Raw genomic sequence first — 21,437 nt, 5'->3', positions numbered from 1 at the left:
CCCTAACCTGAAACCTTACTCTCTAAACGTAGCACTAACCCTAAAATTAGCTCTTGCTCCCTAAACCTAAGCTCCCTGATGGCACCCTGATCCTAACTTCCCCAATTGCTCCCTAATCCTAAGCTACCCTCCCACTCTCTTAACCTAAATTCTCCAATTGCTCCCTAGTCTTAAATATCTTGACCATTTCATAACCCTAAACTCTCCTCCTGCTCTCTAACTCATGTCATGGACAAAGTTTAAAACATTGGGTGCTGTTATAAGAAAGTTGCTAGAATAGGTATTGTTTTTCTTCATATTTGGGGAGGGGGTGCCAAATGAGGGTCTGGCCCTGGGCTCCAAATGGCCTAGCTACTGCTCTGCTTGTACTATATTAACGGTAACTATTACAAGTAGTATTGCCAGTACAACAGATCTGCTTTCAGTTGCATCACAAAACTACAGAATTTGCATCATACTGCACTCCTCTGAGTTACAGTGCATTACTACCAATTGTTTTAGTTTTATATGTTATCCAGGTAAACTTATTAAACACAAGTTCATCATTCCTGGTGGAACCCCAGTGCAGTACTTCCTAGGTAAATGACTTGGCTTGTTACTGTAGACTGAGGGATTCAAACTCATGGCTACGGGATGATACTCATTAGTATCTCATAGCTTTAATCCTAAACTGCCAGACTGCCAGTATACTGCAATGCAGAGTAAACCTAAAATACAGTTTAGTATTGTACGGTACTTTATTAGTACTTTATTTATTCTGCTTTCTCTACTGCTAATGATGTCATGTTCAAAGTTCATGTGAAATACTGCAGTATCTACATATAGTATCTGCACAACATTTTAGCCAGGCAACAGCATATGCTGTTACACAGAAACTGCTGCTGTCAGTGACAGAAAATAATCAGTATGATGATTTTTTTTAAAGCAGGAACATATATACAGGCTTTTAACAGAGGTCAGACATTATTTGACCAAGTAAGGCTGCCATTTTCCCTGGTTACTAGGTCAGAAGTTGACTTCCCATTCACTACACTTTACAGTTGCCCATACTTAAGTCTTAAACTAATTTTGTATTCATTGCCTGTAAAGGGAAGGATGATTCATGGCTACACACGCCATGTTTTTTGATAAATATTTTATAACCTTGTGCCGACTTGCTGTCTATCTCTCTTTTAATGCTTTGCACTTTGACATTAACTCCTGTGAGTTACTTAATTCCCATTATAGGTTCATCGTTTAATACCAGGCAGGAAGTTTGAACAACCATATATAGCCTAGCCATACACCTTAAGAAGTATCGCCAGTAGGTTTACCTCCCTTGAAGATAAGAACCAAACTACTAATCCATGGGGTAAATTTATGTCAAACAATCCAGCCATAAAGACTAAACTTGTACTAACTACTTCAGTGGCACAAAGGGGTAAACCCCTGAGTAAGTCTCAGGTAACTCAAGTTCAGTCAGTGGCTCAGGTGCCTCACAGAGCTGGCCGCGGAGGATGGCAGGGGCAGTAGCAGCCAGCTCACTTACCCTGGAGGTAGGAGGTGGCTCAAGCTCTCCATTTGGACAACACCTATGGAGCATGAGTCTATGAGCATGTGTTGCCCCAATGCATTCACATGTAGCTAAGGAAGCTTGTGGAGGCATAATCCCTAAGACAAGGCAACAGTAGCAGGAAGGGGGGGCTACTCCACAGGGCGGCAGGTAGCTCTGCATGACCAGAAAACTGGCCTGCTCCCTATCTCCTAAATAGTGCTTTGGGGAATGAATCAGCTGATTGAGCCCTTAACCCTGAAGGGTTCAAGATATGGAAGACCACTGAGAAATTCAGCTTGAAAAAGTGGCAGTTTGTGAGCTGTTAATGCTGCTGAATTATTAAAAGATGCATTTCTTTAATGTCATCAATGCAATCTGAAAATGATATGTTGATCGATCCACTTACACATTCAAATTAGTCTAACAGGAAGTGAAGCAGAAGAGCATACATGCTTGGTATAGTAGATGTAGCTAAACATGCAATTATGCAAAATATCTAACTCATGTTACATATGTTTGGAAAGGAAAAAAGCGGTTAACTTATTCTGCTTGTTTAAATTAATTATATATATTTTCTTCTCAAAGGAATGGGGGGGTTAACTCACTGTACTGCTTCAGTAAGTATAACCTTTGTTACTGCAAAGTACCAGTATGCAAGTCATGTGATCTGGTTTCTTATGTATTAATGCACAACTTGAGAAGTAAAACTGAAGACCTGTCAGTATATCAGCTTGTGGTGGTGTTTTTGTAGCCTGAAAGAACCCATATATTATAGTTGATTTAGTAATGGTATTTTTTTTATTTTCTTCTTTATAACATATAAAACACCTGCTACCTTACAAGCCACAACACCTCCAACTTCTATATTTTAGCTCCATTGACACTAAAGAAAGGGCATAGAGGCAATTGTCAAATTTGTTTCCAAAGTACTAGGTGTTATGAGTAACAGTTTGATGAATGTTATTCAAAATAATTCTCAACTAGATTCCCAGATAAGGCTCAATATAAAAGTATTAGCTTGCATATTTTAGGCTAGCTTAATGGGCAGTAACAAGAATTATTAAGAGTAACTCGGGGAAACAGTCTTCTAAAAACTTTTTAAAACAACACTTCTAACCACTTTATCAAAACTATGACTATTGCTTCCATTGCAACTTATTGTGTGATCTCATACCATCTTACATTTTAAGGAAACTCATGAATCAGCATGACAGAAGTGTAAACTTATTTATCCCTTTGACAAACATGTTTCATTCATCACCTTCACTGTTTGGTTCCATCCATCATCCCTTTTCCCATTTTTGCACATGGGGTTGGGGTGTCACTTCAACAGTAACAATCATCTAAAGTCAAGGTTTACACCACCGGGTGGCAAGTCCTGCCATGACAGTTCTTCCATACCACCCACACAGTTATGGGTGTCCAATCCAGCTATTGCTTTGGAATGTGGGAAGAAACCATAGCTCCCAGAGAAAACCCATGCAAATGCAGGGAGAACATGCAGACTCCACACGGAAGGCACCCCAGCCAAGAATCAAACCAGAGAACCTCTTGTTATGAGGTGCTAACACTATCCACTGTACCACTGTGCCTCTTAATTGCTCTGTTTGGTTGTTGACCTTATCATCAAAAACTGACTTAGTGCCTAGTTTATTGTAAAGCTGTGACGAAAGTGGCACCCTCAGCCATACCTCCCAACCTCATCTCCAGAATCAGGGACAGTTCAAGAAATACTTAGGGACAATCAGGGACACTTTTTAAAATATTGCTACTATTCACCTGAGAAGTTGACAGAGTAAGACAATGTGAATTAACATGGATTTTCTGATGCAAAAGATGTCTGTAACTGGAATTATTTACTAAGTGTAATCCATGTTTTCTCCCCGTCACAAATGTTTAAGAGGGATTAGGATCAACTGCATGTACTGGTACAGTATATATATATATATATATATATATATATATATATATATATATATGAAAATGGGTTGTGGATGCATATATATATACATACATACACACAGACACACACACATACACACACACACACATATATATATATATATATATATATATATATATATATATATATATATAGTTGCAAGCAGTGTGAGCATGCATGGCATTGCAGTGGTAGGTTTGACTTCTTTGTCATATAGAAAGCATTTCTTACTACAAAATAGAGATATTAGATCTTCTAAAGCAATGTCTGTATGTGTGTGCATGTTTTTTACTTTGCAGGTAGATTTTGTGGTGAATGGAATGCATGCAGTAAGTATTTTGTAGATAGATTTTATGGTCAATAATTGAAACCAGGTGTTTTGAGTCTATGTATGTTTCAATGTGTGTTTGAGTCAATGGTGTCAGTGAGTGGGCAACAATATAGAGTTGTACCAATTTTTGTGTGTTAGACTGAGTGGTTAAAAGTGTGTAGAGCACGTATGTATCAGTAGTATTGTGAGTGAGGGGTCCAGTGAATGGTGTTGTGTAGGGCATGCATATATCTGTAGTATTGTGAGTAAGGGGCCCAGTGAATGGTGTTGTGCAGGGTATGTCTGTAGTAGTAGTAGTACTGTGAGTGAGGGGTCCAGTGAATGGTGTTGTGCAGGGTATATCTGTATTAGTAGTGTTGTGAGTGAGGGGTCCAGTAAATGGTGTTGTGTGGGGCATGTATGTATCAGTAGCATTGTGAGTGAGGGGCCCAGTGATGGTGTTATGCAGGGTATGTTTTTATTAGTAGTATTGTGAATGAGAGGTCCAGTGACTAGTGTTGTGCAGGGCATGTATGTATCATTAGTACTGTGAGTCAGGGGTCCAGTGAATGATGTGATGCAGGGGCATGTATTTATCCATTGTATTGTGAGTGAGGGATCCAGTGACTGGTGTTGTGCAGGGCATGTCTGTATTAGCAGAAATGTGAGTGAGGGGTCTGGTGAATGGTGTTATGCAGGGCATGTCTGTATTAGTAGTATTGTGAGTGAGGGGTCCAGTGAGTGGTGTTGTGCAGGGCATGTATGTACCTGTAGTACTGTGAGTCAGGGGTCCAGTATGTGATGTTGTGCAGGGTATGTCTGTATTAGTATTATTGTGAGTGAGGGGTCCAGTGACTGGTGTTGTGCAGGGTATGTCTGTATTGGTATTATTGTGAGTGAGGGGGTCCAGTGAATGGTGCTGTGCAGGGTATGTATGTATCAGTCGTACTGTGAGTCAGGAGTCCAGTGAATGGTGTTGTGCAGGGTATGTCTGTATTATGATTATTGTGAGTGAGGGGTCCAGTGAATGGTGTTGTGCAGGACATGTATATATCAGTAGTATTGTGAGTGAGGGGTCCAGTGAATGGTGTTGTGCAGGGTATGTCTGTATTAGTATTATTGTGAGTGAGAGGTCCAGTGACTGGTGTTGTGCAGGGTATGTCTGTATTAGTATTATTGTGAGTAAGGGGGTCCGGTGACTGGTGTTGTGCAGGGTATGTCTGTATTAGTATTATTGTGAGTGAGGGGGTCCAGTGACTGGTGTTGTGCAGGTTTTGCTGTTTGGCTAAGTGATCGCAAGCATGTAGTTTATATGTACAGGTACTGATTGCAGTGTGGGCTCTGTAATGTAGTTTTGCCTGGGATATATGTGTTGGAATGAAGGATCAGGAAAAGAGTGTGATGAAAGTGGGTATTTTGTGTAGAATGTGTGAAAGGTGAGACAGGAGACGTGTATGAGACAGTTGTGTGTGCAACTGCATCCTGAATGGCACTAACACAAAGTAATTACTTTCTCAAAAATAGTTATATAGGTTTTGAGAGGCTTGCCCTACTGTGGATTTTGGGGTTATCCCTGTATTAGTAGTGTGTGAGTAGTGTGTGTGTGTGTTTATTTTTTTGGGTTGTGTGGATGTGGATTAGTTGCATGTGTGGGTGTGTGTTTGTGCACATCCATGTGTATTTGGTGGAAGGGTATTCAAATAGTAGTCAATTACTACATTTTCTTGATGTGTTTTTGGTGAACTGATTGCCAAACTAACTTGCTGTCAACATTAGGGACTTAATTCCTTTTTGTATAGTGAAACATATTTTGAATTATCTGAAGCCAGGTAGGTAAACACTTCTAAAATTAGGATCCTCTCTCCTGACCTACTTGTTAGTATCAAGTGAGGATGTTCCCTCTTGAATGACTTCCATGGTAAGTTATCTTATGACCCGTTCATTTATGGTAGTGAGAATGATCACATTGTTGAGGGAGCTCTAGTAAATATGATGACTTTAGCATGTGATAATATTCCATCAACAGGATAGCACAGTGGTAGTGTTGTCACCTCACAGCAAGGGGTTCTCTGGTTCAATTTGCAGCTGGGGTGCCTTCTGCGTGGAGTCTGCATGTCCTCCCTGCATTTGTGTGGGTTTCCTCCGGGTGCTCTGGCTTCCTCCCATATTACAAAGACATGCATCTGGAGTGTTTCTCCCCAGGGCCTCCACTGAGAATTGGCTTTGTTCCAAGTTGGGCTTTCCTGGTTAACAAATGATAAACAGTACTCTACCTTTTTCTGTTACTTAAAGAATGTATTCTCCCACAGCTTTCTTGTTAGATTTGTTTCTTCCATATATGTTACGGTTCTCCTTACAATAGCCCATAAATCTGATCATTGATTGCTTCCAGTTGCGTATGCATGCATTTTACGTTGCTGTTTTTATTCTTTTTATTTTCCTGTATATAAAGAAATATGCCATTGGCTGCATCCCTATCCTTTTTGTAGAATGAAAATCATAGCCTACAGCAAGTTGTAGTAAAGCTGACTTTATGATTTGGATTGTGAAGCAGTTCATAACTGAATTAAGAATGAAGGTGAATATATAAATGGCCAAGTATATTAACTGATATTCAGCTAACTGTGATCCCTAAGGCATTTGCAAGAGCATAATTTTTAACTTTACATTTGTTCTGATGGTAGGATGCCCTACGCAGACCATCACAAAAAACACTAGCTTTACTCTGTTGCATATCGCCTACTCAGAGGCGATCTCTGCCTAACATACAAAGCTATGTCAAATCCAGAGCTGTTGGACATGCTCCACGTAAAGAAATCCCAACCCCTTTGAGCTACATGCTCTAGGGACCTAAACCTTGTCACCTCAATAAACAGAACATGCTGGAGGGATAGATTCCTGTCCCAGAGACTTCCCATACTCTGGAACAAACTACCTATCTATATCAAACAAAGCTCCTCATTAGCACTCTTCAAGAAAAATCTTGATGACTGGATGGGAGATAGGAAATTCACCCCAGGGATTGCTTCTGTGGCTCTGCTTGACAGGGGCACAGGAAAATAATTTTCTTGGGTGGCAAAAAGCCAGGGTACCATTTAGCTAGGATTATATAGGCCCTATGGCCAATAGACAAGTATCTACCTATGAAACTATGAACCTATGTTCGCTTTGATTTCTGACCTTCTCAGGTAAGTAATTTTGGATAGCAGAAATTTTCCTGAAGCTTTTCTTATTTATGGCCAAAGTACAAATTAAATGTGACAATTCACAATACTTTCTGCTAACACACTACATATCTATTATGGTTTCCTGTGTATCATGACTTCTGTAATACTGCAGAATCTACTTTGCTCTTTTCTGTAGATGATAGTAGTTAATAAATCATGCTACCTGGAGAATGAGAATCATGGCTTACTAGTCCCCAGTCACTGTTATTAGTATGTCATTGGTGTTCTACTCTTAATGACTTAAACTTTTAAACATATAGTCAGACCTATCGGTCTTCCAAGCACACTGCCTTGCTGTTTTCATTGAGTTGCACCTTACCTTGCTATTGGTTCATATAGTTCATAGATGATTACTAGGCTAACTTATTTTTAAGCCTAATCGTGCTTTCTAAATGTCACTGACAAGCTTCGGTACGTTAAGATTCAAGCATTCACAGGCTGCCCCTATCCTCTAGTGGGTCTATATTAGATCAGCGAATGCTTAAACAAGCGAATGCTGACTGATCGACCATATGTAAGCGAAAGCTTACAATCTCAAACTGTCAGATCAGCGATTGTTTTCCTAGGGAAAAGAAATCGCTGATCCAAAACACATGCACACAACACAAGCACACCAAACAAACAGAAATCCACACACATACACCTAAAATCTGACACCTAACCCTACACTAAACTATGCACACACCACTAACTATCCACTTACCTTAACCCAAACCCTAACCCTAAGGTCCGTCACTATCGCACACTCACCTCACCCGCTCCCTAGCCCTAACTCACCTAAACCTGCCCTAAACTCTCACGTCCACACAATCGCACACATACCTAACCCACGCCCTAACCTAACTTACCTAACCCTAGGACAAAATTTGGGTTTCTGTTGTTTCAATATTTTGACCATTCGCTTAAATAAGGTCGATCAATCAACATTCGCTTGTTTAAGCGTTAGCTGATCTAATATAGACCCTCCCCTAGAGATATAAGTACAGACCAGGGGTACATTTCCAATTTCCCATTCATTGGTCCAAGTTACACTTGAACTGGGTTAGGGAAGAACTCTGCTTAACATGAAGGGGAAGCCTATTCCAGAGAATGAATAGAATGAATAGACTCCAAGACATATACCTGTCCCTCCAACATGTCCAATTTGTGTTGCAGACAAGGTTTAGGTCCCTAGATATGGGAATTCTGATGATGCTTGTTTTGTGGATGCATAGAAGGTCCATCAGAGTGGTATCAGAGGATGCTTTGTAGGTCAGGCATAGATCACCTCTCAGCAATCTGTAGGAGACTGAGTGCAGGGATAAAGCTTTGAGACAGTCTACACAGAACTTTTTGTGAGAAATTTCTGCAGTTGCTTCATTTCTTGCATATGCCTGGTCATGTCCATACTGAAGGAGGCATTGTACTCAGTGACTGGTTTGATGAGGGCTGATTAGAGTGGAACAATGACATCCTTGGACCTAGATGCCATACCCTCGTCTCTAAGCTGTGCAACACAGAATGATTTCCTTATTATCTTAGTCAAATTATAGTCAAAGGCCAGGTTACTGTTTATAAGCATTTCCAAATCTCCCACCACTGGGTCTATTCTTAGGGATATGTCATCAGTGTTGGAATTTCCAGCGGTAGTTGTATTCTCAGAGATAGTATTATGCATTTCTTGGCACTGAGGTTTAGAGCAGGACCCAGGAACCAATTGTTACTCTGTGTCAGGCCTTCTTGGTGGGTATTTGTGTCTTTGGGCTCTGTTTAGTACCATAAAAAATGTACTCACTGACAATCAATGGATTAATATACTACTTACTGAAATATACTTCTCCAACATAAAAAAATAACAGTTATTGTGTGTATATACATTGTGGAAGGCTGCACCTCTCACATATTATGTCCTCCTCTGACCTCCCCAACATCTTAAGGCAATGATAAGGAACATCATGCATTTCCTGGATAAAACTGCAAATTCAGAGCACAGCTATACAACAGGTCCTACAGAAAAGGAACTTAGCATACTATAATGCACACTAAGCTTTCAAGTGCAGCTGTCTCAGAATACAGTCTACAAACTAAAAATGATAAAGTCTTTGTAAGGTGCCTTACATGACAATAAACATAAACAACACTTGTGGATGTAACAACAGCTAAACATCTGGCTATATCAGCACTTACCAGCCTTCTTTGTGGTTTAATCAGGGGCCGGTTGATACCATTCATCTTGTGGTAGAGGCCACAAGCATTGCAAAGGTAGTGGCCAGTTCCATCTCTCCTCCACAGAGGGGTAGACATGGCTCCACAGTTCACACATTCTCTGCCTTCTGAAAAGTCATCAAAAAACTCTACAAAAAATAGAGAAGATGCATTAATAAATAAATAGCCTTATTCATCATGGTTTGCTTCCGCCCTTGATATAACCTTAACTAATTAAATCTTGCTACTGCATCTGCTGCTTCTGCTCACTGAAGCATAAATATAAATGCTGTCAGGAATAGGACTTTCATATGTAGTGTTAACTGCAGTTTTCTGCTGAAACTGTTATATCTGCAAAGGCCTACATACAATTTACTGGCAATTTTCAAACATTCTAACACATTAAAACACTTTTCTGACTTTATAATTAATTATAAATATCCTGGTATCCATGGCATCCTTTCTTTGAACTATGGTCACTTGCCTCTTTAAATGCCTTCATACTTCTCTATATAATTATATGCTGCTATCCCTGTACCATATGCCATCTCAGGCATTATTTTTATATCTTATTCATAAAGCTCTGCTATACATAATACCATTTTCCATCCATATTATGACATTGTGAACTGCTTCTTGAACTAAATGCTGTAGCATATTCTTACATCGGCATATATGTATATATATTTGTGTTATAGCATATCCTTTATCTGTAAATATGTTTTACTCATTTCTTATGTGATTTCATTCACCCAGGCTATGCCTGCAGATGGCCCATTGAGATCAGTGCATTACCCTGGTAAACAAATATAAATAAATAAATAAATAAATCAATAAAAATGATATGAATCATTGATACTTGCAAACACTGTTTACATGATCATCATTACTAACCTCATCATTACAGACCTCACAAACTATATTCAGGCCATTAAAATGAGACTGAATTTTTTAAATAAGAAAATGTTATTGTTACTCTAACCAATATACAATAAAATAATACAGATAGAAAAATAATTCTCTACTGCATACTTTTTATTGACCAAACTCACTACTACTGATCTGCTCCATGTAATTGCAACATTTAGACTAATTGCCCAACAACAAAAGGAAGTACTGCAGATTCATATTTTACCACCCTTGCAGAGGTGGTACCCCTTCATACCTCACCATAGTTGCAGACATGACACACTTTTCTACTTTGCCTTATTCTCAGGGTTGGCACTCTTGTACTTCAGAAGTGGCCCCCCTTCATGCTTCACCATATCTAGAGACATAACACCTTTTTGGGCTTAGCTTTATTCTCAGGGGTGGCACCCTTTTGTACTTCAGAAGTGGCACCCCTTCATACTTCACCATACATAGAGACATGGCACCCTTTTGTACTTTGCCTTATTCTCAGGGGTGGCATCCTTTTGTACTTCAGAAGTGGCACCCCTTCATACTTCACCATACATAGAGACATGGCACCCTTTTGTACTTTGCCTTATTCTCAGGGGTGGCACCCTTTTGTACTTCAGAAGTGGCACCCCTTCATACTTCACCATACATAGAGACATGGCACCCTTTTGTACTTTGCCTTATTTTCAGGGGTGGCACCCTTTTGTACTTCAGAAGTGGCACCCCCTCCTTACTTCACCATACATAGAGACATGGCACCCTTTTGTACTTTGCCTTATTCTCAGGGGTGGCACCCTTTTGTACTTCAGAAGTGGCACCCCTCCATACTTCACCATACATAGAGACATGGCACCCTTTTGTACTTTGCCTTATTCTCAGGGATGGCACCCTTTTGTACTTTGTTTTATTCTCAGGGGTGGCACCTTGTTGTACGTCACCATATTTACTGCAGTACTACCTCTTCATTTCTACCATATTTGCAGAAGTAGCATCTCTTACTCCTTTAAGTCTTGCTATAGAAGTTCATAATTACAAGCCTAATCAATAACCAGAAGTCAGACTCAGACCCTGTACCTTGTGTCAGTGAGGTAAAGACCGTAACCATTATGCCAACTCCACCTCCTTGATGTATTGAAGATTGTCCTCAGTTACTTGTCTCCAGTATCTAAAACATAGCTCACAGACCACTAGTGATGCTTGTTTAACCCACCTTGACAAGCTTTGATACCCTAAGGTACTCATGCTATGACTGGAGTTCAGCTTTCCCAAAACCTAAAAACATGGTGTCCTCACTGGGGTGAGTTGCTGACCTTGCTTCAGACATTTCTACCAAATGAGCCCAGTCCCTCCTCTGTCGTACTGCTGTACAGTGTCAGTGGTGCAACAGGTGGCTCACACGTTTGGTGCATAAGGCTGTAGATTCTATTACCACATCAAGAAGATGAATTGCTGACACTGCAGTTTAACAAGGGGGGGGGGTGCTGCACTCCTGACTGACTCATCCTATGGATGAAACATTAAACTAAGGTCCCATCTACTTCAGTTGGAGGTACCTCAAGCGGATGTAAAAAATCCCACTCTACCTATTAAAAAGAGTTGTGAAAGGTCTCAGATGCCCCAGCCAAATTACCCTTTGTAGTATAAATGCCACCTTGGTTCTCCCCTAAAAAGAGGCCACTATCCTACTTGGACTTACCCGATTAACAAAGGATAAATAAAATGTGAAGGAAAGTTTTGTATAGCACATCAACTTTCCAAGAATTCACCTACAAATATTACACAAAGTCATACTGTATTTGAATTTCTGGCTAATTCATTCGAAACTTTGCTTTGTGAAAAGTTTATATACCACAGCAGCAGCCACAAAATTGGGTATATCATTGCCTTATTCAAACCTGACAACATATTGGTTCCCAACTGCTGTGTGTTTTCTGGCCCAAACATACAGCCATGAGCAGTTGTCATTAACAAAACTAGGTCGCCACATATTTGTAATGGAGAACATAGAGTCATGCTCTCAGATTACCACACTACTGCAAGTGTTGTAAACATACTATGTATTCTTTCTATCAGCACCTTCAAACAAAATAATATATGTTTTTCTCAAATAAGGTGACCAAACTGAGTACACTATTTAAGATCCACAAAAGGCAGGAACAAAACATCATCAAGGCATGTTTTTATTTATTTTTTTTATTTAAATATTTATTAACCAGCCAGGTGGGCAGGTCCAAGGATGATTTTATCAGCCATGGTGCAGGTCAAAGGTAATACATATTTGTACAATAATTTTGGAAGGGAAAATTAAACTTTGGTAAACAAATAAGAGTGACAGACCATTACATACTATGAAGGACAGCTGTGCAAATAAGGACCGGTGTGTTCAATAATAAACTAGCAAACTTCAAAAGACAGACATCAACTAAAAATGATAACAATTAAAAGTGAAGTTATGAACCAAAAGAGTTAAATGTGAAATATAATTATATTAGTTACAAGCCACAAAAAGGGACATGTCTTCCAGAAAGGAAGTGTATAGTGTGGTTTGTAAAGGAATATAAACAGTCAGGTTAAATTAATTATGGAGTAGTTACTTCCATTGACATGAGTGGACACCTAAACAGAATAAAGCCCAATCAAATTCCTGATGTCTGAGGAGATAAAATTCCAGACAGCAAGACCGAATTTTCTGAAGGATCTTTCAGAGATACAAAAGGTGAATAGAGTTGTATTTAGTGTAACAATACCAAGTTGCTGTGATTTAAGTCAGTAGTGTTGCACACATATCAGACAGCTTGTGGACAAGTTGTCAGCAAAAATATAGTTGTGGAAAAGATGAGAGTAATTATTTCATTTATAGAGAGACAACAGCAATGTGTATGAAAATCAGGAAAGGGTGACCAACAGATTTTTATTATTCTTTGGAAAAGAGAGGTGGTATAAGGGTTCCCTGTTACATGGACAAAAAAAGTGGGTGCACATATTCAGCTCCGGGCAGCAATACATTTCTGAGAATCAAGAGTGAGGTGATTGACAAGTTTAGTTTAAACTAACAATCTTAGCAGTACATATTTCAACAGGCTTATGGAAATGGAGAGTAAGGGCAAGACATATGCCTATAGAAAAAAACATCAAGCACCTCAAATGCCTGCAGTGTGTGAAACAACCTTTAAAACACAAGACACACACACACACACACACACACACACACACACACACACACACACACACACACACACACACACACACACACACACACACACACACACAGAAATACACATGCACACATGCGCTCTCACACACACACACACACACACACACACACATACACACACACACACACACACACACAGAAATACACATGCACACACACACACACACACACACACACACACACACACACACACACACAGAAATACACATGCACACACACACACACACACACACACACACACACACACACACACACACACACACACACACACACACACAGAAATACACATGCACACATGCCCTCTCACAGAAACACACACACACGCACACACACACACAGAAATACACATGCACACATGCTCTCACACACACACACACACACACACACACACACACACACACACACACACACACACACACACACACACACACACACACATGCACACATGCACTCTCATAGATACACACACACACACACACACACACGCACACACAGATACACATGCACTCTCACACGCACACACGCACACACACACACACACACACACACACACACACACACACACACACACACACAGAAATACACATGCACTCTCACACACACACACACACACACACACACACACACACAGAAATACACATGCACTCTCTCACACACACACACACACACACACACACACACACACACACACACACACACACACACACACACACACACACACAGAAATACACATGCACACATGCGCTCTCTCTCTCACACACACACACACACACACACACACACACACACACACACACACACACACACCAAAAAGAAATATGTGACCCTAATGTAATATGTTCAGTACTTTCCTCATTTATTAATCAGATTTCTTCAGAAAACGTGCTCTCATGCAGTACATTGTTTAAATATCCATGTAATCCTAGATCAATGATATAAACTGATAAAATAACTTTTTCGCACCACATCCCCTCACTAATATTCATTAAACTACTGAAAATATCTGTTCTCACACTAAAAATGCTGTTCTTACTTATTACTGTACATAGAACAGCTATTACAAAACAAAAGGTGCTATAAGCTTTCCCTACATCGTAATTCAGCTACTTTCAACTCAAGTACATATTTAACATTCACTGCCTTATTCAAACCTGACAGCATACTGGCTTCCAAATTAAGCTGCCAGCAAAATTCCTTGATGTCTAATGGTGTTTCAAAATCCCCACCTTGTGGACTTCTCTCAACATAACCAATAACACAGAAATAAAATTAAACTGTCACACGACGGAGCAATATTTTTTTTTATTTGCCTTAATGTTTGAGTATATTTGTAAACTCTTTGCAACAGCTTGCAAGATGGATGTCTATTTATTTACAGGAATTGGAGAGAACATTGACATAACCTCATGAGTCTGAGCCACAGAGAGGTGCAGGAATGAGAGATCTTTGTGATGCATCAAAGGGCATACAATTGTTCTAGATGAATTAACAAGCAGCTTATGTTTACTGAACCTTCAGTACATGTTTGAAAAATCTTGCTGAAGTCATTCTTTAGTTTCTTGAAGAAACTTCCCCACTTAGGGGTAAGACATTATCAACAAAATTATTTCCTTGGAGTTTGTTGAGGTCAGCAGGCAACTTATTAACAAAAATGCAAAACTGAATAGGCCCAAGAACCGACCTCTGGAGATCCCCAACTGAGTGGCAGCAGCAGGATATTTCCAAGAGGAGCTGTAAGAAGTCTGTGAAGGATTCAGCAGGAAATACAGGCTGTGAAAGTTGGAAATAAAGTAGATAATCGATAAATCAAATGCATGTTTTAAATAAATATAGCCCCAGTATGCAGGCCTTTGTGTTAGCAGAGACTAAGCTGGTAAGTAGGTATGATATAAATGAAGTATTGCAAGTGTCTCTGAATCTGGGTTGTGATCTGCCAAGAATGTGATGTTGTGAAAGAACAGAGCAGATTTGAAGTATAAGAAGTTTTTGGTAACAGAATTATTGTAGAATATTTCCATTCTGATGTATTATAACAGAACAAAGATAGTGAGAGAAACAGATTATGAACACAAGTAGAGTCTTGGAATATAAAAATGTTCTTGTTTTCAGGAAATGGGGGTGCTGTGAGTTGTTACCACATTGATGAAGGGGAGTTTAGTAAGTGAGTTCTAAAGATAGCAAACAGACAGGACGTCAATGGAGAAATTAAGAATGCAGGTGTAACAGATTGAAATAGATTCTATGCTAAGAAGCACATAGGACTTGCTCAAGAGACAGGTATGTATCTCAGAGAACACCCCTTCTCTGGAACAGGATCCCCATCCATGTGAAGCAGAGTTCCTCTCTAACCCAATTCAAGTGCAACTTGGATAATTGGATGGGGAGCAGGAAATTCATCCGTAGTATGGCACCTGTGTCTCTAATGGACACATGCAACCTGTAAATGGTTCATCTCCCAGGCTCCTGCTTGTAAATGTTTCATCTCCTGAGCTCCTGATTACACTTACCAAGGGTACCAGAACTTGTCAGACATTTGGGCTGCATGCCTAGGCTTAAAACGGCCCTTGTGGTTAGCCTAGTAAACACCAATGAACCTATGGAAGAGTCAGGAAGAAGGGAAGGAGAATACGCAGGTTGACATGAAGTAACGTTTGGGTACCCTGGTGCTCAAAAATGAAGTTGAAAAAAGCTTAGAGGAAGGATGAAAGGAAAGGTTGATGGATTAGTAAAGATGTCTTAACTGATATTTTCAGAATGCAGATAGTTTTCACTTTACTACACAAAGTTATTCACTGAGATGAAAAGAATACTGAACTTCAGGTTGAGGGGTGTCATTCTGGGAACTACCTGGGGTGCTACATGCCAGATGACCTAGCTACAGGTCTGGTTATCTGACTATAGGTGCTGCAGACAAATGACAGCCTCAGTGGTACATACAGTGGGGGAAAGGCCCAAAATCAGAAACAATTTTTAAATATAGCTATTATAAACTTAGAAAGGTACCAGTAAAACAAAATCAATAGTAAATAACATTTTCTTTGTAGATGAATACTAGGCTAAATGTTCTTGACTGTCATTGTGAGTCAAGCCAATAAAGTGAGGTCAGAGTTAAGCCTTGTGCTTTGTATCTATAATGTGAAGATCTTAATCATTATGCCTTACCCATCCTTTATAAGGTTTTAATATTCATAAATACCTCACCATATTTTGCTGTGGATAGTTTATAGGTGAATACTAAGCTAGCTGCCTTGAAGAACCACTTTAAGCCTAGCCAATAACCTGAGGTTAGGATCAAACACTACACACTGTGTTTATAAGGTGAAGACTTTAATCATTATGCTAAACCTACTTCCAACTATTATTCTTAATCCACTTACAAACATTGCAACTGATTGTTTGTGTTTATAGGTGAATACTAGGCTATTACTTTGCAGACTATTACAAGCCTAGCTAATAACTAGAGTTCAGAATCAAACCCTGTACTTTGTATCTGTGAAGTAAAGAAGTTACCAATTATGCCAAACCTTCTCTCCATCCATTTGGTTGTAGGTTCCTTCAAGTTTGTCTAAAAGGTTGAACTGGAGGTGGGTAAATATAGGGGATGAGTAGAGAAGGCAGGAGAGGAGGTAAGCTTGGGAAAGGTGTGTCCTAGAGATAGCGGATAGGTATTTTTTAATCCTATATAGAAGACCAAGTTTTGGGTTAGTTTTTTTGATACACTGTTGGATGTGACTGTCGAATTTTAGTTGATTGTTTATAGTGATACCAAGGAGTTTGGTCTGGGCATCGGGATGAATGAGTGTATTGTCCAGGGAAGAGATAATGAAGGTGGTACTGAGCTTGAACACAGATTTTGGAAGGAACAGTAGCAATTTTTTTTTTTTTAGGGTTAAGGATGAGTTGTTTGTTAATCAGCCAGTGTTCAATGGTGTTGAAAGAGCTCTGAGTTAGGGTGCGGAGGTCAGTGAGATTGTTAGCAAAGGTGACAACAGTAGAATCATCTGCATACTGGATCAGAGAAGAAGAGCAGCAGGTGGAGAGCAGATTGTTTGTAAAGATATTAAAGAGTAAAGGCCCTAACATGGATCCCTGAGGGACTCCAGTTTGAACTGATAGGAAAGGAGATCAGGAAGTATGCCATCTAACAGATTGCAGTCGGTTGCTAGGATCGCTTGAGAACCAGAGAATAGTAGAGGAGGACAGGTTGAGACTGGATAGTTCAGATGGGAGCTTAGAGTGGGAGACAGTGTCAATTGCCTTGAAAAGATCAAGGAAAAGACACAACATAAGTTTATTGGTGTCTCTAGCATGAGCGACAGATTGGGTGAAGGACAGAAGGGCTGTGGAGGTGCTGTGATGGGGTCTGAAGCCATGCTGAGAAGGGGGGTCAAAAGGTTATCCTGAAGTAGACATTTGAGTAATTGTCTGTGAATGCATTTGTCTAGGATTTTTGAGAGAGGAGAGAGGATGGCTATGGGACAATAGTTGGAGTTAACTCCTTTGTGTAGCGGGATCATATAGAAGGATTTCCAGATGTCGGGGACAGTGGATTCTTTGATAGAGCAGTTGATAAGGATAGAAATGGGATATGCAATAGTATTCGCTGCAAGTTTGAGAAATTCTGGGGGTAGGCTGTCAAAGGAGAGGGAGCATGGTTTAAGCTTCAATAGGAAGGATTTTATATAGGCAGTGGAGATGGGTTTTAGGGAAAAGCATTAGGGGGATAGGTCTTGGGATGGAAGTGGATTGTATTTGATTTTTGTCTGGGGGAGTTATTTTATGGATGGATTCAATGAAGTGAGTGTTGAGTAAAATGGCAGTTTCCAGTGGTGTCGTATTGGGGAAAAGAGTTGGAATGGTTGGCTTCCCAGGGTGAAGAATCCAGTTCATGGTTTGCCAGAATTTCCTTGGGTCTGTGTGGTGGGTAGACTGTTTATCTAGATAAAATGTTTTCTTGTCCTGAATAATGCATTTTTTGTGAGGTTTCTTAGCTCTTTGAATTTGAGGAGATGAGAGGATGATTTACACTTTAACCACTATTTCCAAGTATTGACTCTGAGTTTCATAATGGAGAGGGTGTCTTTTGTGAGCCAGGGAGCAGGGTTAGTTTTAACTCTAATTTTTCTTACAGGTGCTAGGGTGCTTAATATGTTAAGGTTTGTTGAACTCAAGAACAGCTTCGTTTAGTGGGAGGTCATAGAGGTGGGACCAATTAATTAGAGAAAGTTGAGTGCTAAAGGTTTCTTCATTAAAACTAGACAGGTTACGACATTTTCTGTAAATGTGGGTTTTGGGGGTGTGGGAGGGCAGCCTTTGAATGGATATAAGGAGGTGGTCACTTAATGAGTCAGGTAAAGTGGTATGGTTGCGGTAGAGATCAGGGTTGGATGTTAGTATCCAATCTAGAGATGAAGAGGAGTTTTTATTAGTATGAGTGGGGGTTGTGATGAGTTGACTAAAACCATACAGGTTGATACTAAGAGTGGGATAATTTTGTGACAGTTTATTCCAATCTATGTTGCCTTCTCCTTGTAGAATAGTCTCATAAGGCAGATGTTGGGAGACCCAGGATAAAATGGATTCAAGTATGTATATATTGTGGCCAGGTGGAATAGAAATGGCAGCAATAGTGAATTTTTTATGTGAGTTCAGGTGACAGTTGGTGATGATTAGCTCAGCCAGATGAAAATCAGGGAGGGGGAAAAGAGAGGGGAGAGAGGTTGAATAGTTCTGAGTGCAGGATAGCTACATCTCCCCCTTTTTTGAAAGTCTGTCATGATGGAAAATACTGTAACCAGGGGTCGAATTTCTGGGTTAGTGATTTGAGGTTTGAGCCAAGTTTCGGAAAGCATTAAGATGTGAGGAGAATGATGGGCTATTCAAGCATGTAGCTTGGTTATTTTATTGATTAGACTTTGCAGGTTTATGGAGTAGATGGAGATGTGCCTGGTTGAAGAGGAGGGTTTTTTATTTACAGTGGGTAAGTTGGAACCAGCAGGGGAACTGGTATGAGTTGGGTCAGGATTGGGGTAGATGTCTCCATCTAGTAAGAGGGTTGATGGAAGAAGGTTGGGTTTAGTGTAGTATAAGTACAGGTTAGATGATTTTAACTTGTGTTTGGAAGTAGATAAAGTGTGGATGAACTATTTTATTTTATAATATTGAGTGTAGGAGCCATTATAGAGCAAGGGAGATATTAGGAAGGGCAGAGTAGCATTATGAGACAGGGTATTGTGTGAGAGAGTGGGGGATGGTGACAAGTAGAACAGTTGCATGTGATAAGAAGATAAGCAAGAGAGAAAGAGGAAAAAGGGAGGAAGGAAGAAGCACACTAGCATATTGTGGTGCATTGTGGGTGAGAGATGTGTAGGAAAGAGATATGTGGTGATGAAAGAAAGGAATTAGAGTAAGGTAAGATAATTACAGGTGTGAGACAGTGGTGATGACAAAAAGGAGTGTGAGTAAGTTGTTAAGGTAAACAGGGGTAAGGGATAGATAAGGTTAGAGCATGTATAAAATATTAATAATAGATGGAAATCTATGGGTTGGGTAGAGAAAGGCAGGAAGTGTCTGTGGGTGGAGTGAGTAGTATTAGAGGAGAGAGAGTGATGGCAATGGAGGGATTATAGATTGGGTAATGATGGGATATTATTGTTTAAACAGGGGTGGGGAGGGGATTAGAGTAGGGGAAGTGATGTGCTATTATTGGATAATTGGTGGAGGGGGGATCAAACAAGGAGTATAATGGATAGATTTGATGTATGCAGGGGTGGGTGTGGTAGGGTAAAGGAGCTAAGTGAGCCGAGTGGAGCGAGGGTGAAACAGCGGGTTAGTCCAGAACAAGATGTGAGCCAATTTTCAGAAACAGTCAATTGATTCATGAATTTGGCAAGGTAGGTGAATTGTTACAGATATTTTGCATGTGCCAGTACTCACAAGTACAGACAATAAGGGTCATTTAGTAACTGTTTAAAAGGAAAGCAGAACTTTTGCAGCTTAGTTAGAAACAAATTCTTATACCAGTTACTTAGTAGTGTAGACTCAAAGCAATGAGTTCTATGCAAATCAATACCTCACAGGGCCCAGTCCTAAGCTGCACACTAGCTAGAGAGTCTAACACTATATTGCTACATGACTGAAGATGTAAATGGTCAGGGGATGAAGGAGGGGGTTTGTGACTGGGGTTGGAGCTGATGACTCAAGGTAGCAAGTGCGCTTACAAGAGAATTTTAAATACACGAGACAAGAAAAAAAAAACAAGTTGCCTTAATGGAAACCTACATATTGTCTAAGTTTTAACAAGTTCTGGTCATACTGCTACTCGCAGACCTCACAGGAATAGCTTTGGTAGAAAAATGCAGTTCTGGCTGAGATTTCAGGGGGGGGGGGGGTCCAGTGAATAGTGATGCACTGTGGAAAAAGAGGATCGAGGAAGTGGGAATGAATGTAGGAATCACAAAAAAAGACAAATAAAAGAGATAAACTGCAGTTAAATTTAACAGCAATCGTACACCAGATATATATGCTTATCTATTACTAAGAACAAGTCAATAGAATGCTCACTTTTAGGTCATTAAACACTAACAAACTTAAAAATACAAAGTAAATAAAATATCATCAACAGTAATGCACGTAATTCTATCTAAAAACCACTCAGAGGTAATCAGTTGCATGTTCGTTCTTTGGTCTCCCTATACACTAATAAATATAGAAATACAAAGTTAAAAATTGCATCAATGGTAACACACATGTAATTCTGTCATAGAACCACTCCTGGTAAAGCACTGCAGATTAGTTACTCAGTCAGTAATGCCAGTCTTAGGAGGTTTGTACTTTTTATTGTTCAGAAAATGCATGTTGATACAAAATATGTTGCTCTACTAACTTCTTAAATGATTTACAGAAATATTTAAAAATCGTTCTTGACCATGGACCTTAGTTATTTTTGGCTTTGTCCAGTGTTCTTGAGAAGAGAAGTGGAGGAGTATGCTTAGAACACACACACACACACACACACACACACACACACACACACACACACACACACACACACACACACACACACACACACACACACACATATATATTAATTACTTTACAGAGGTGAAAACATCAAGTTCTTAAGC

The 21,437-nt window shown here is 39.8% G+C and overlaps 1 protein-coding gene across 2 annotated transcripts in view; it reads right to left on the bottom strand.

Annotated features, from left to right (window-relative positions):
* The window catches only part of GATA4 (GATA binding protein 4), a 427,254-nt gene that overhangs the window by 151,500 nt on the left and 254,317 nt on the right, over window positions 1–21,437 (bottom strand). For both annotated transcript variants that reach the window (XM_044062377.1, XM_044062378.1), the window contains exon 3: window positions 9,180–9,346. In XM_044062377.1, coding sequence (XP_043918312.1) covers window positions 9,180–9,346 — 167 coding nt within the window. The remainder of the gene's footprint in view (window positions 1–9,179; window positions 9,347–21,437) is intronic.

Source organism: Protopterus annectens, chromosome 2.part1 (genome assembly GCF_019279795.1).
Source record: "Protopterus annectens isolate FY-2018-M chromosome 2.part1, PAN1.0, whole genome shotgun sequence".
In the NCBI taxonomy this organism is placed as follows: Eukaryota; Metazoa; Chordata; order Ceratodontiformes; family Protopteridae; genus Protopterus; species Protopterus annectens.
Note: the sequence above shows the minus strand (reverse complement) of the source record. Positions and strands in the feature narration are given on the sequence as shown.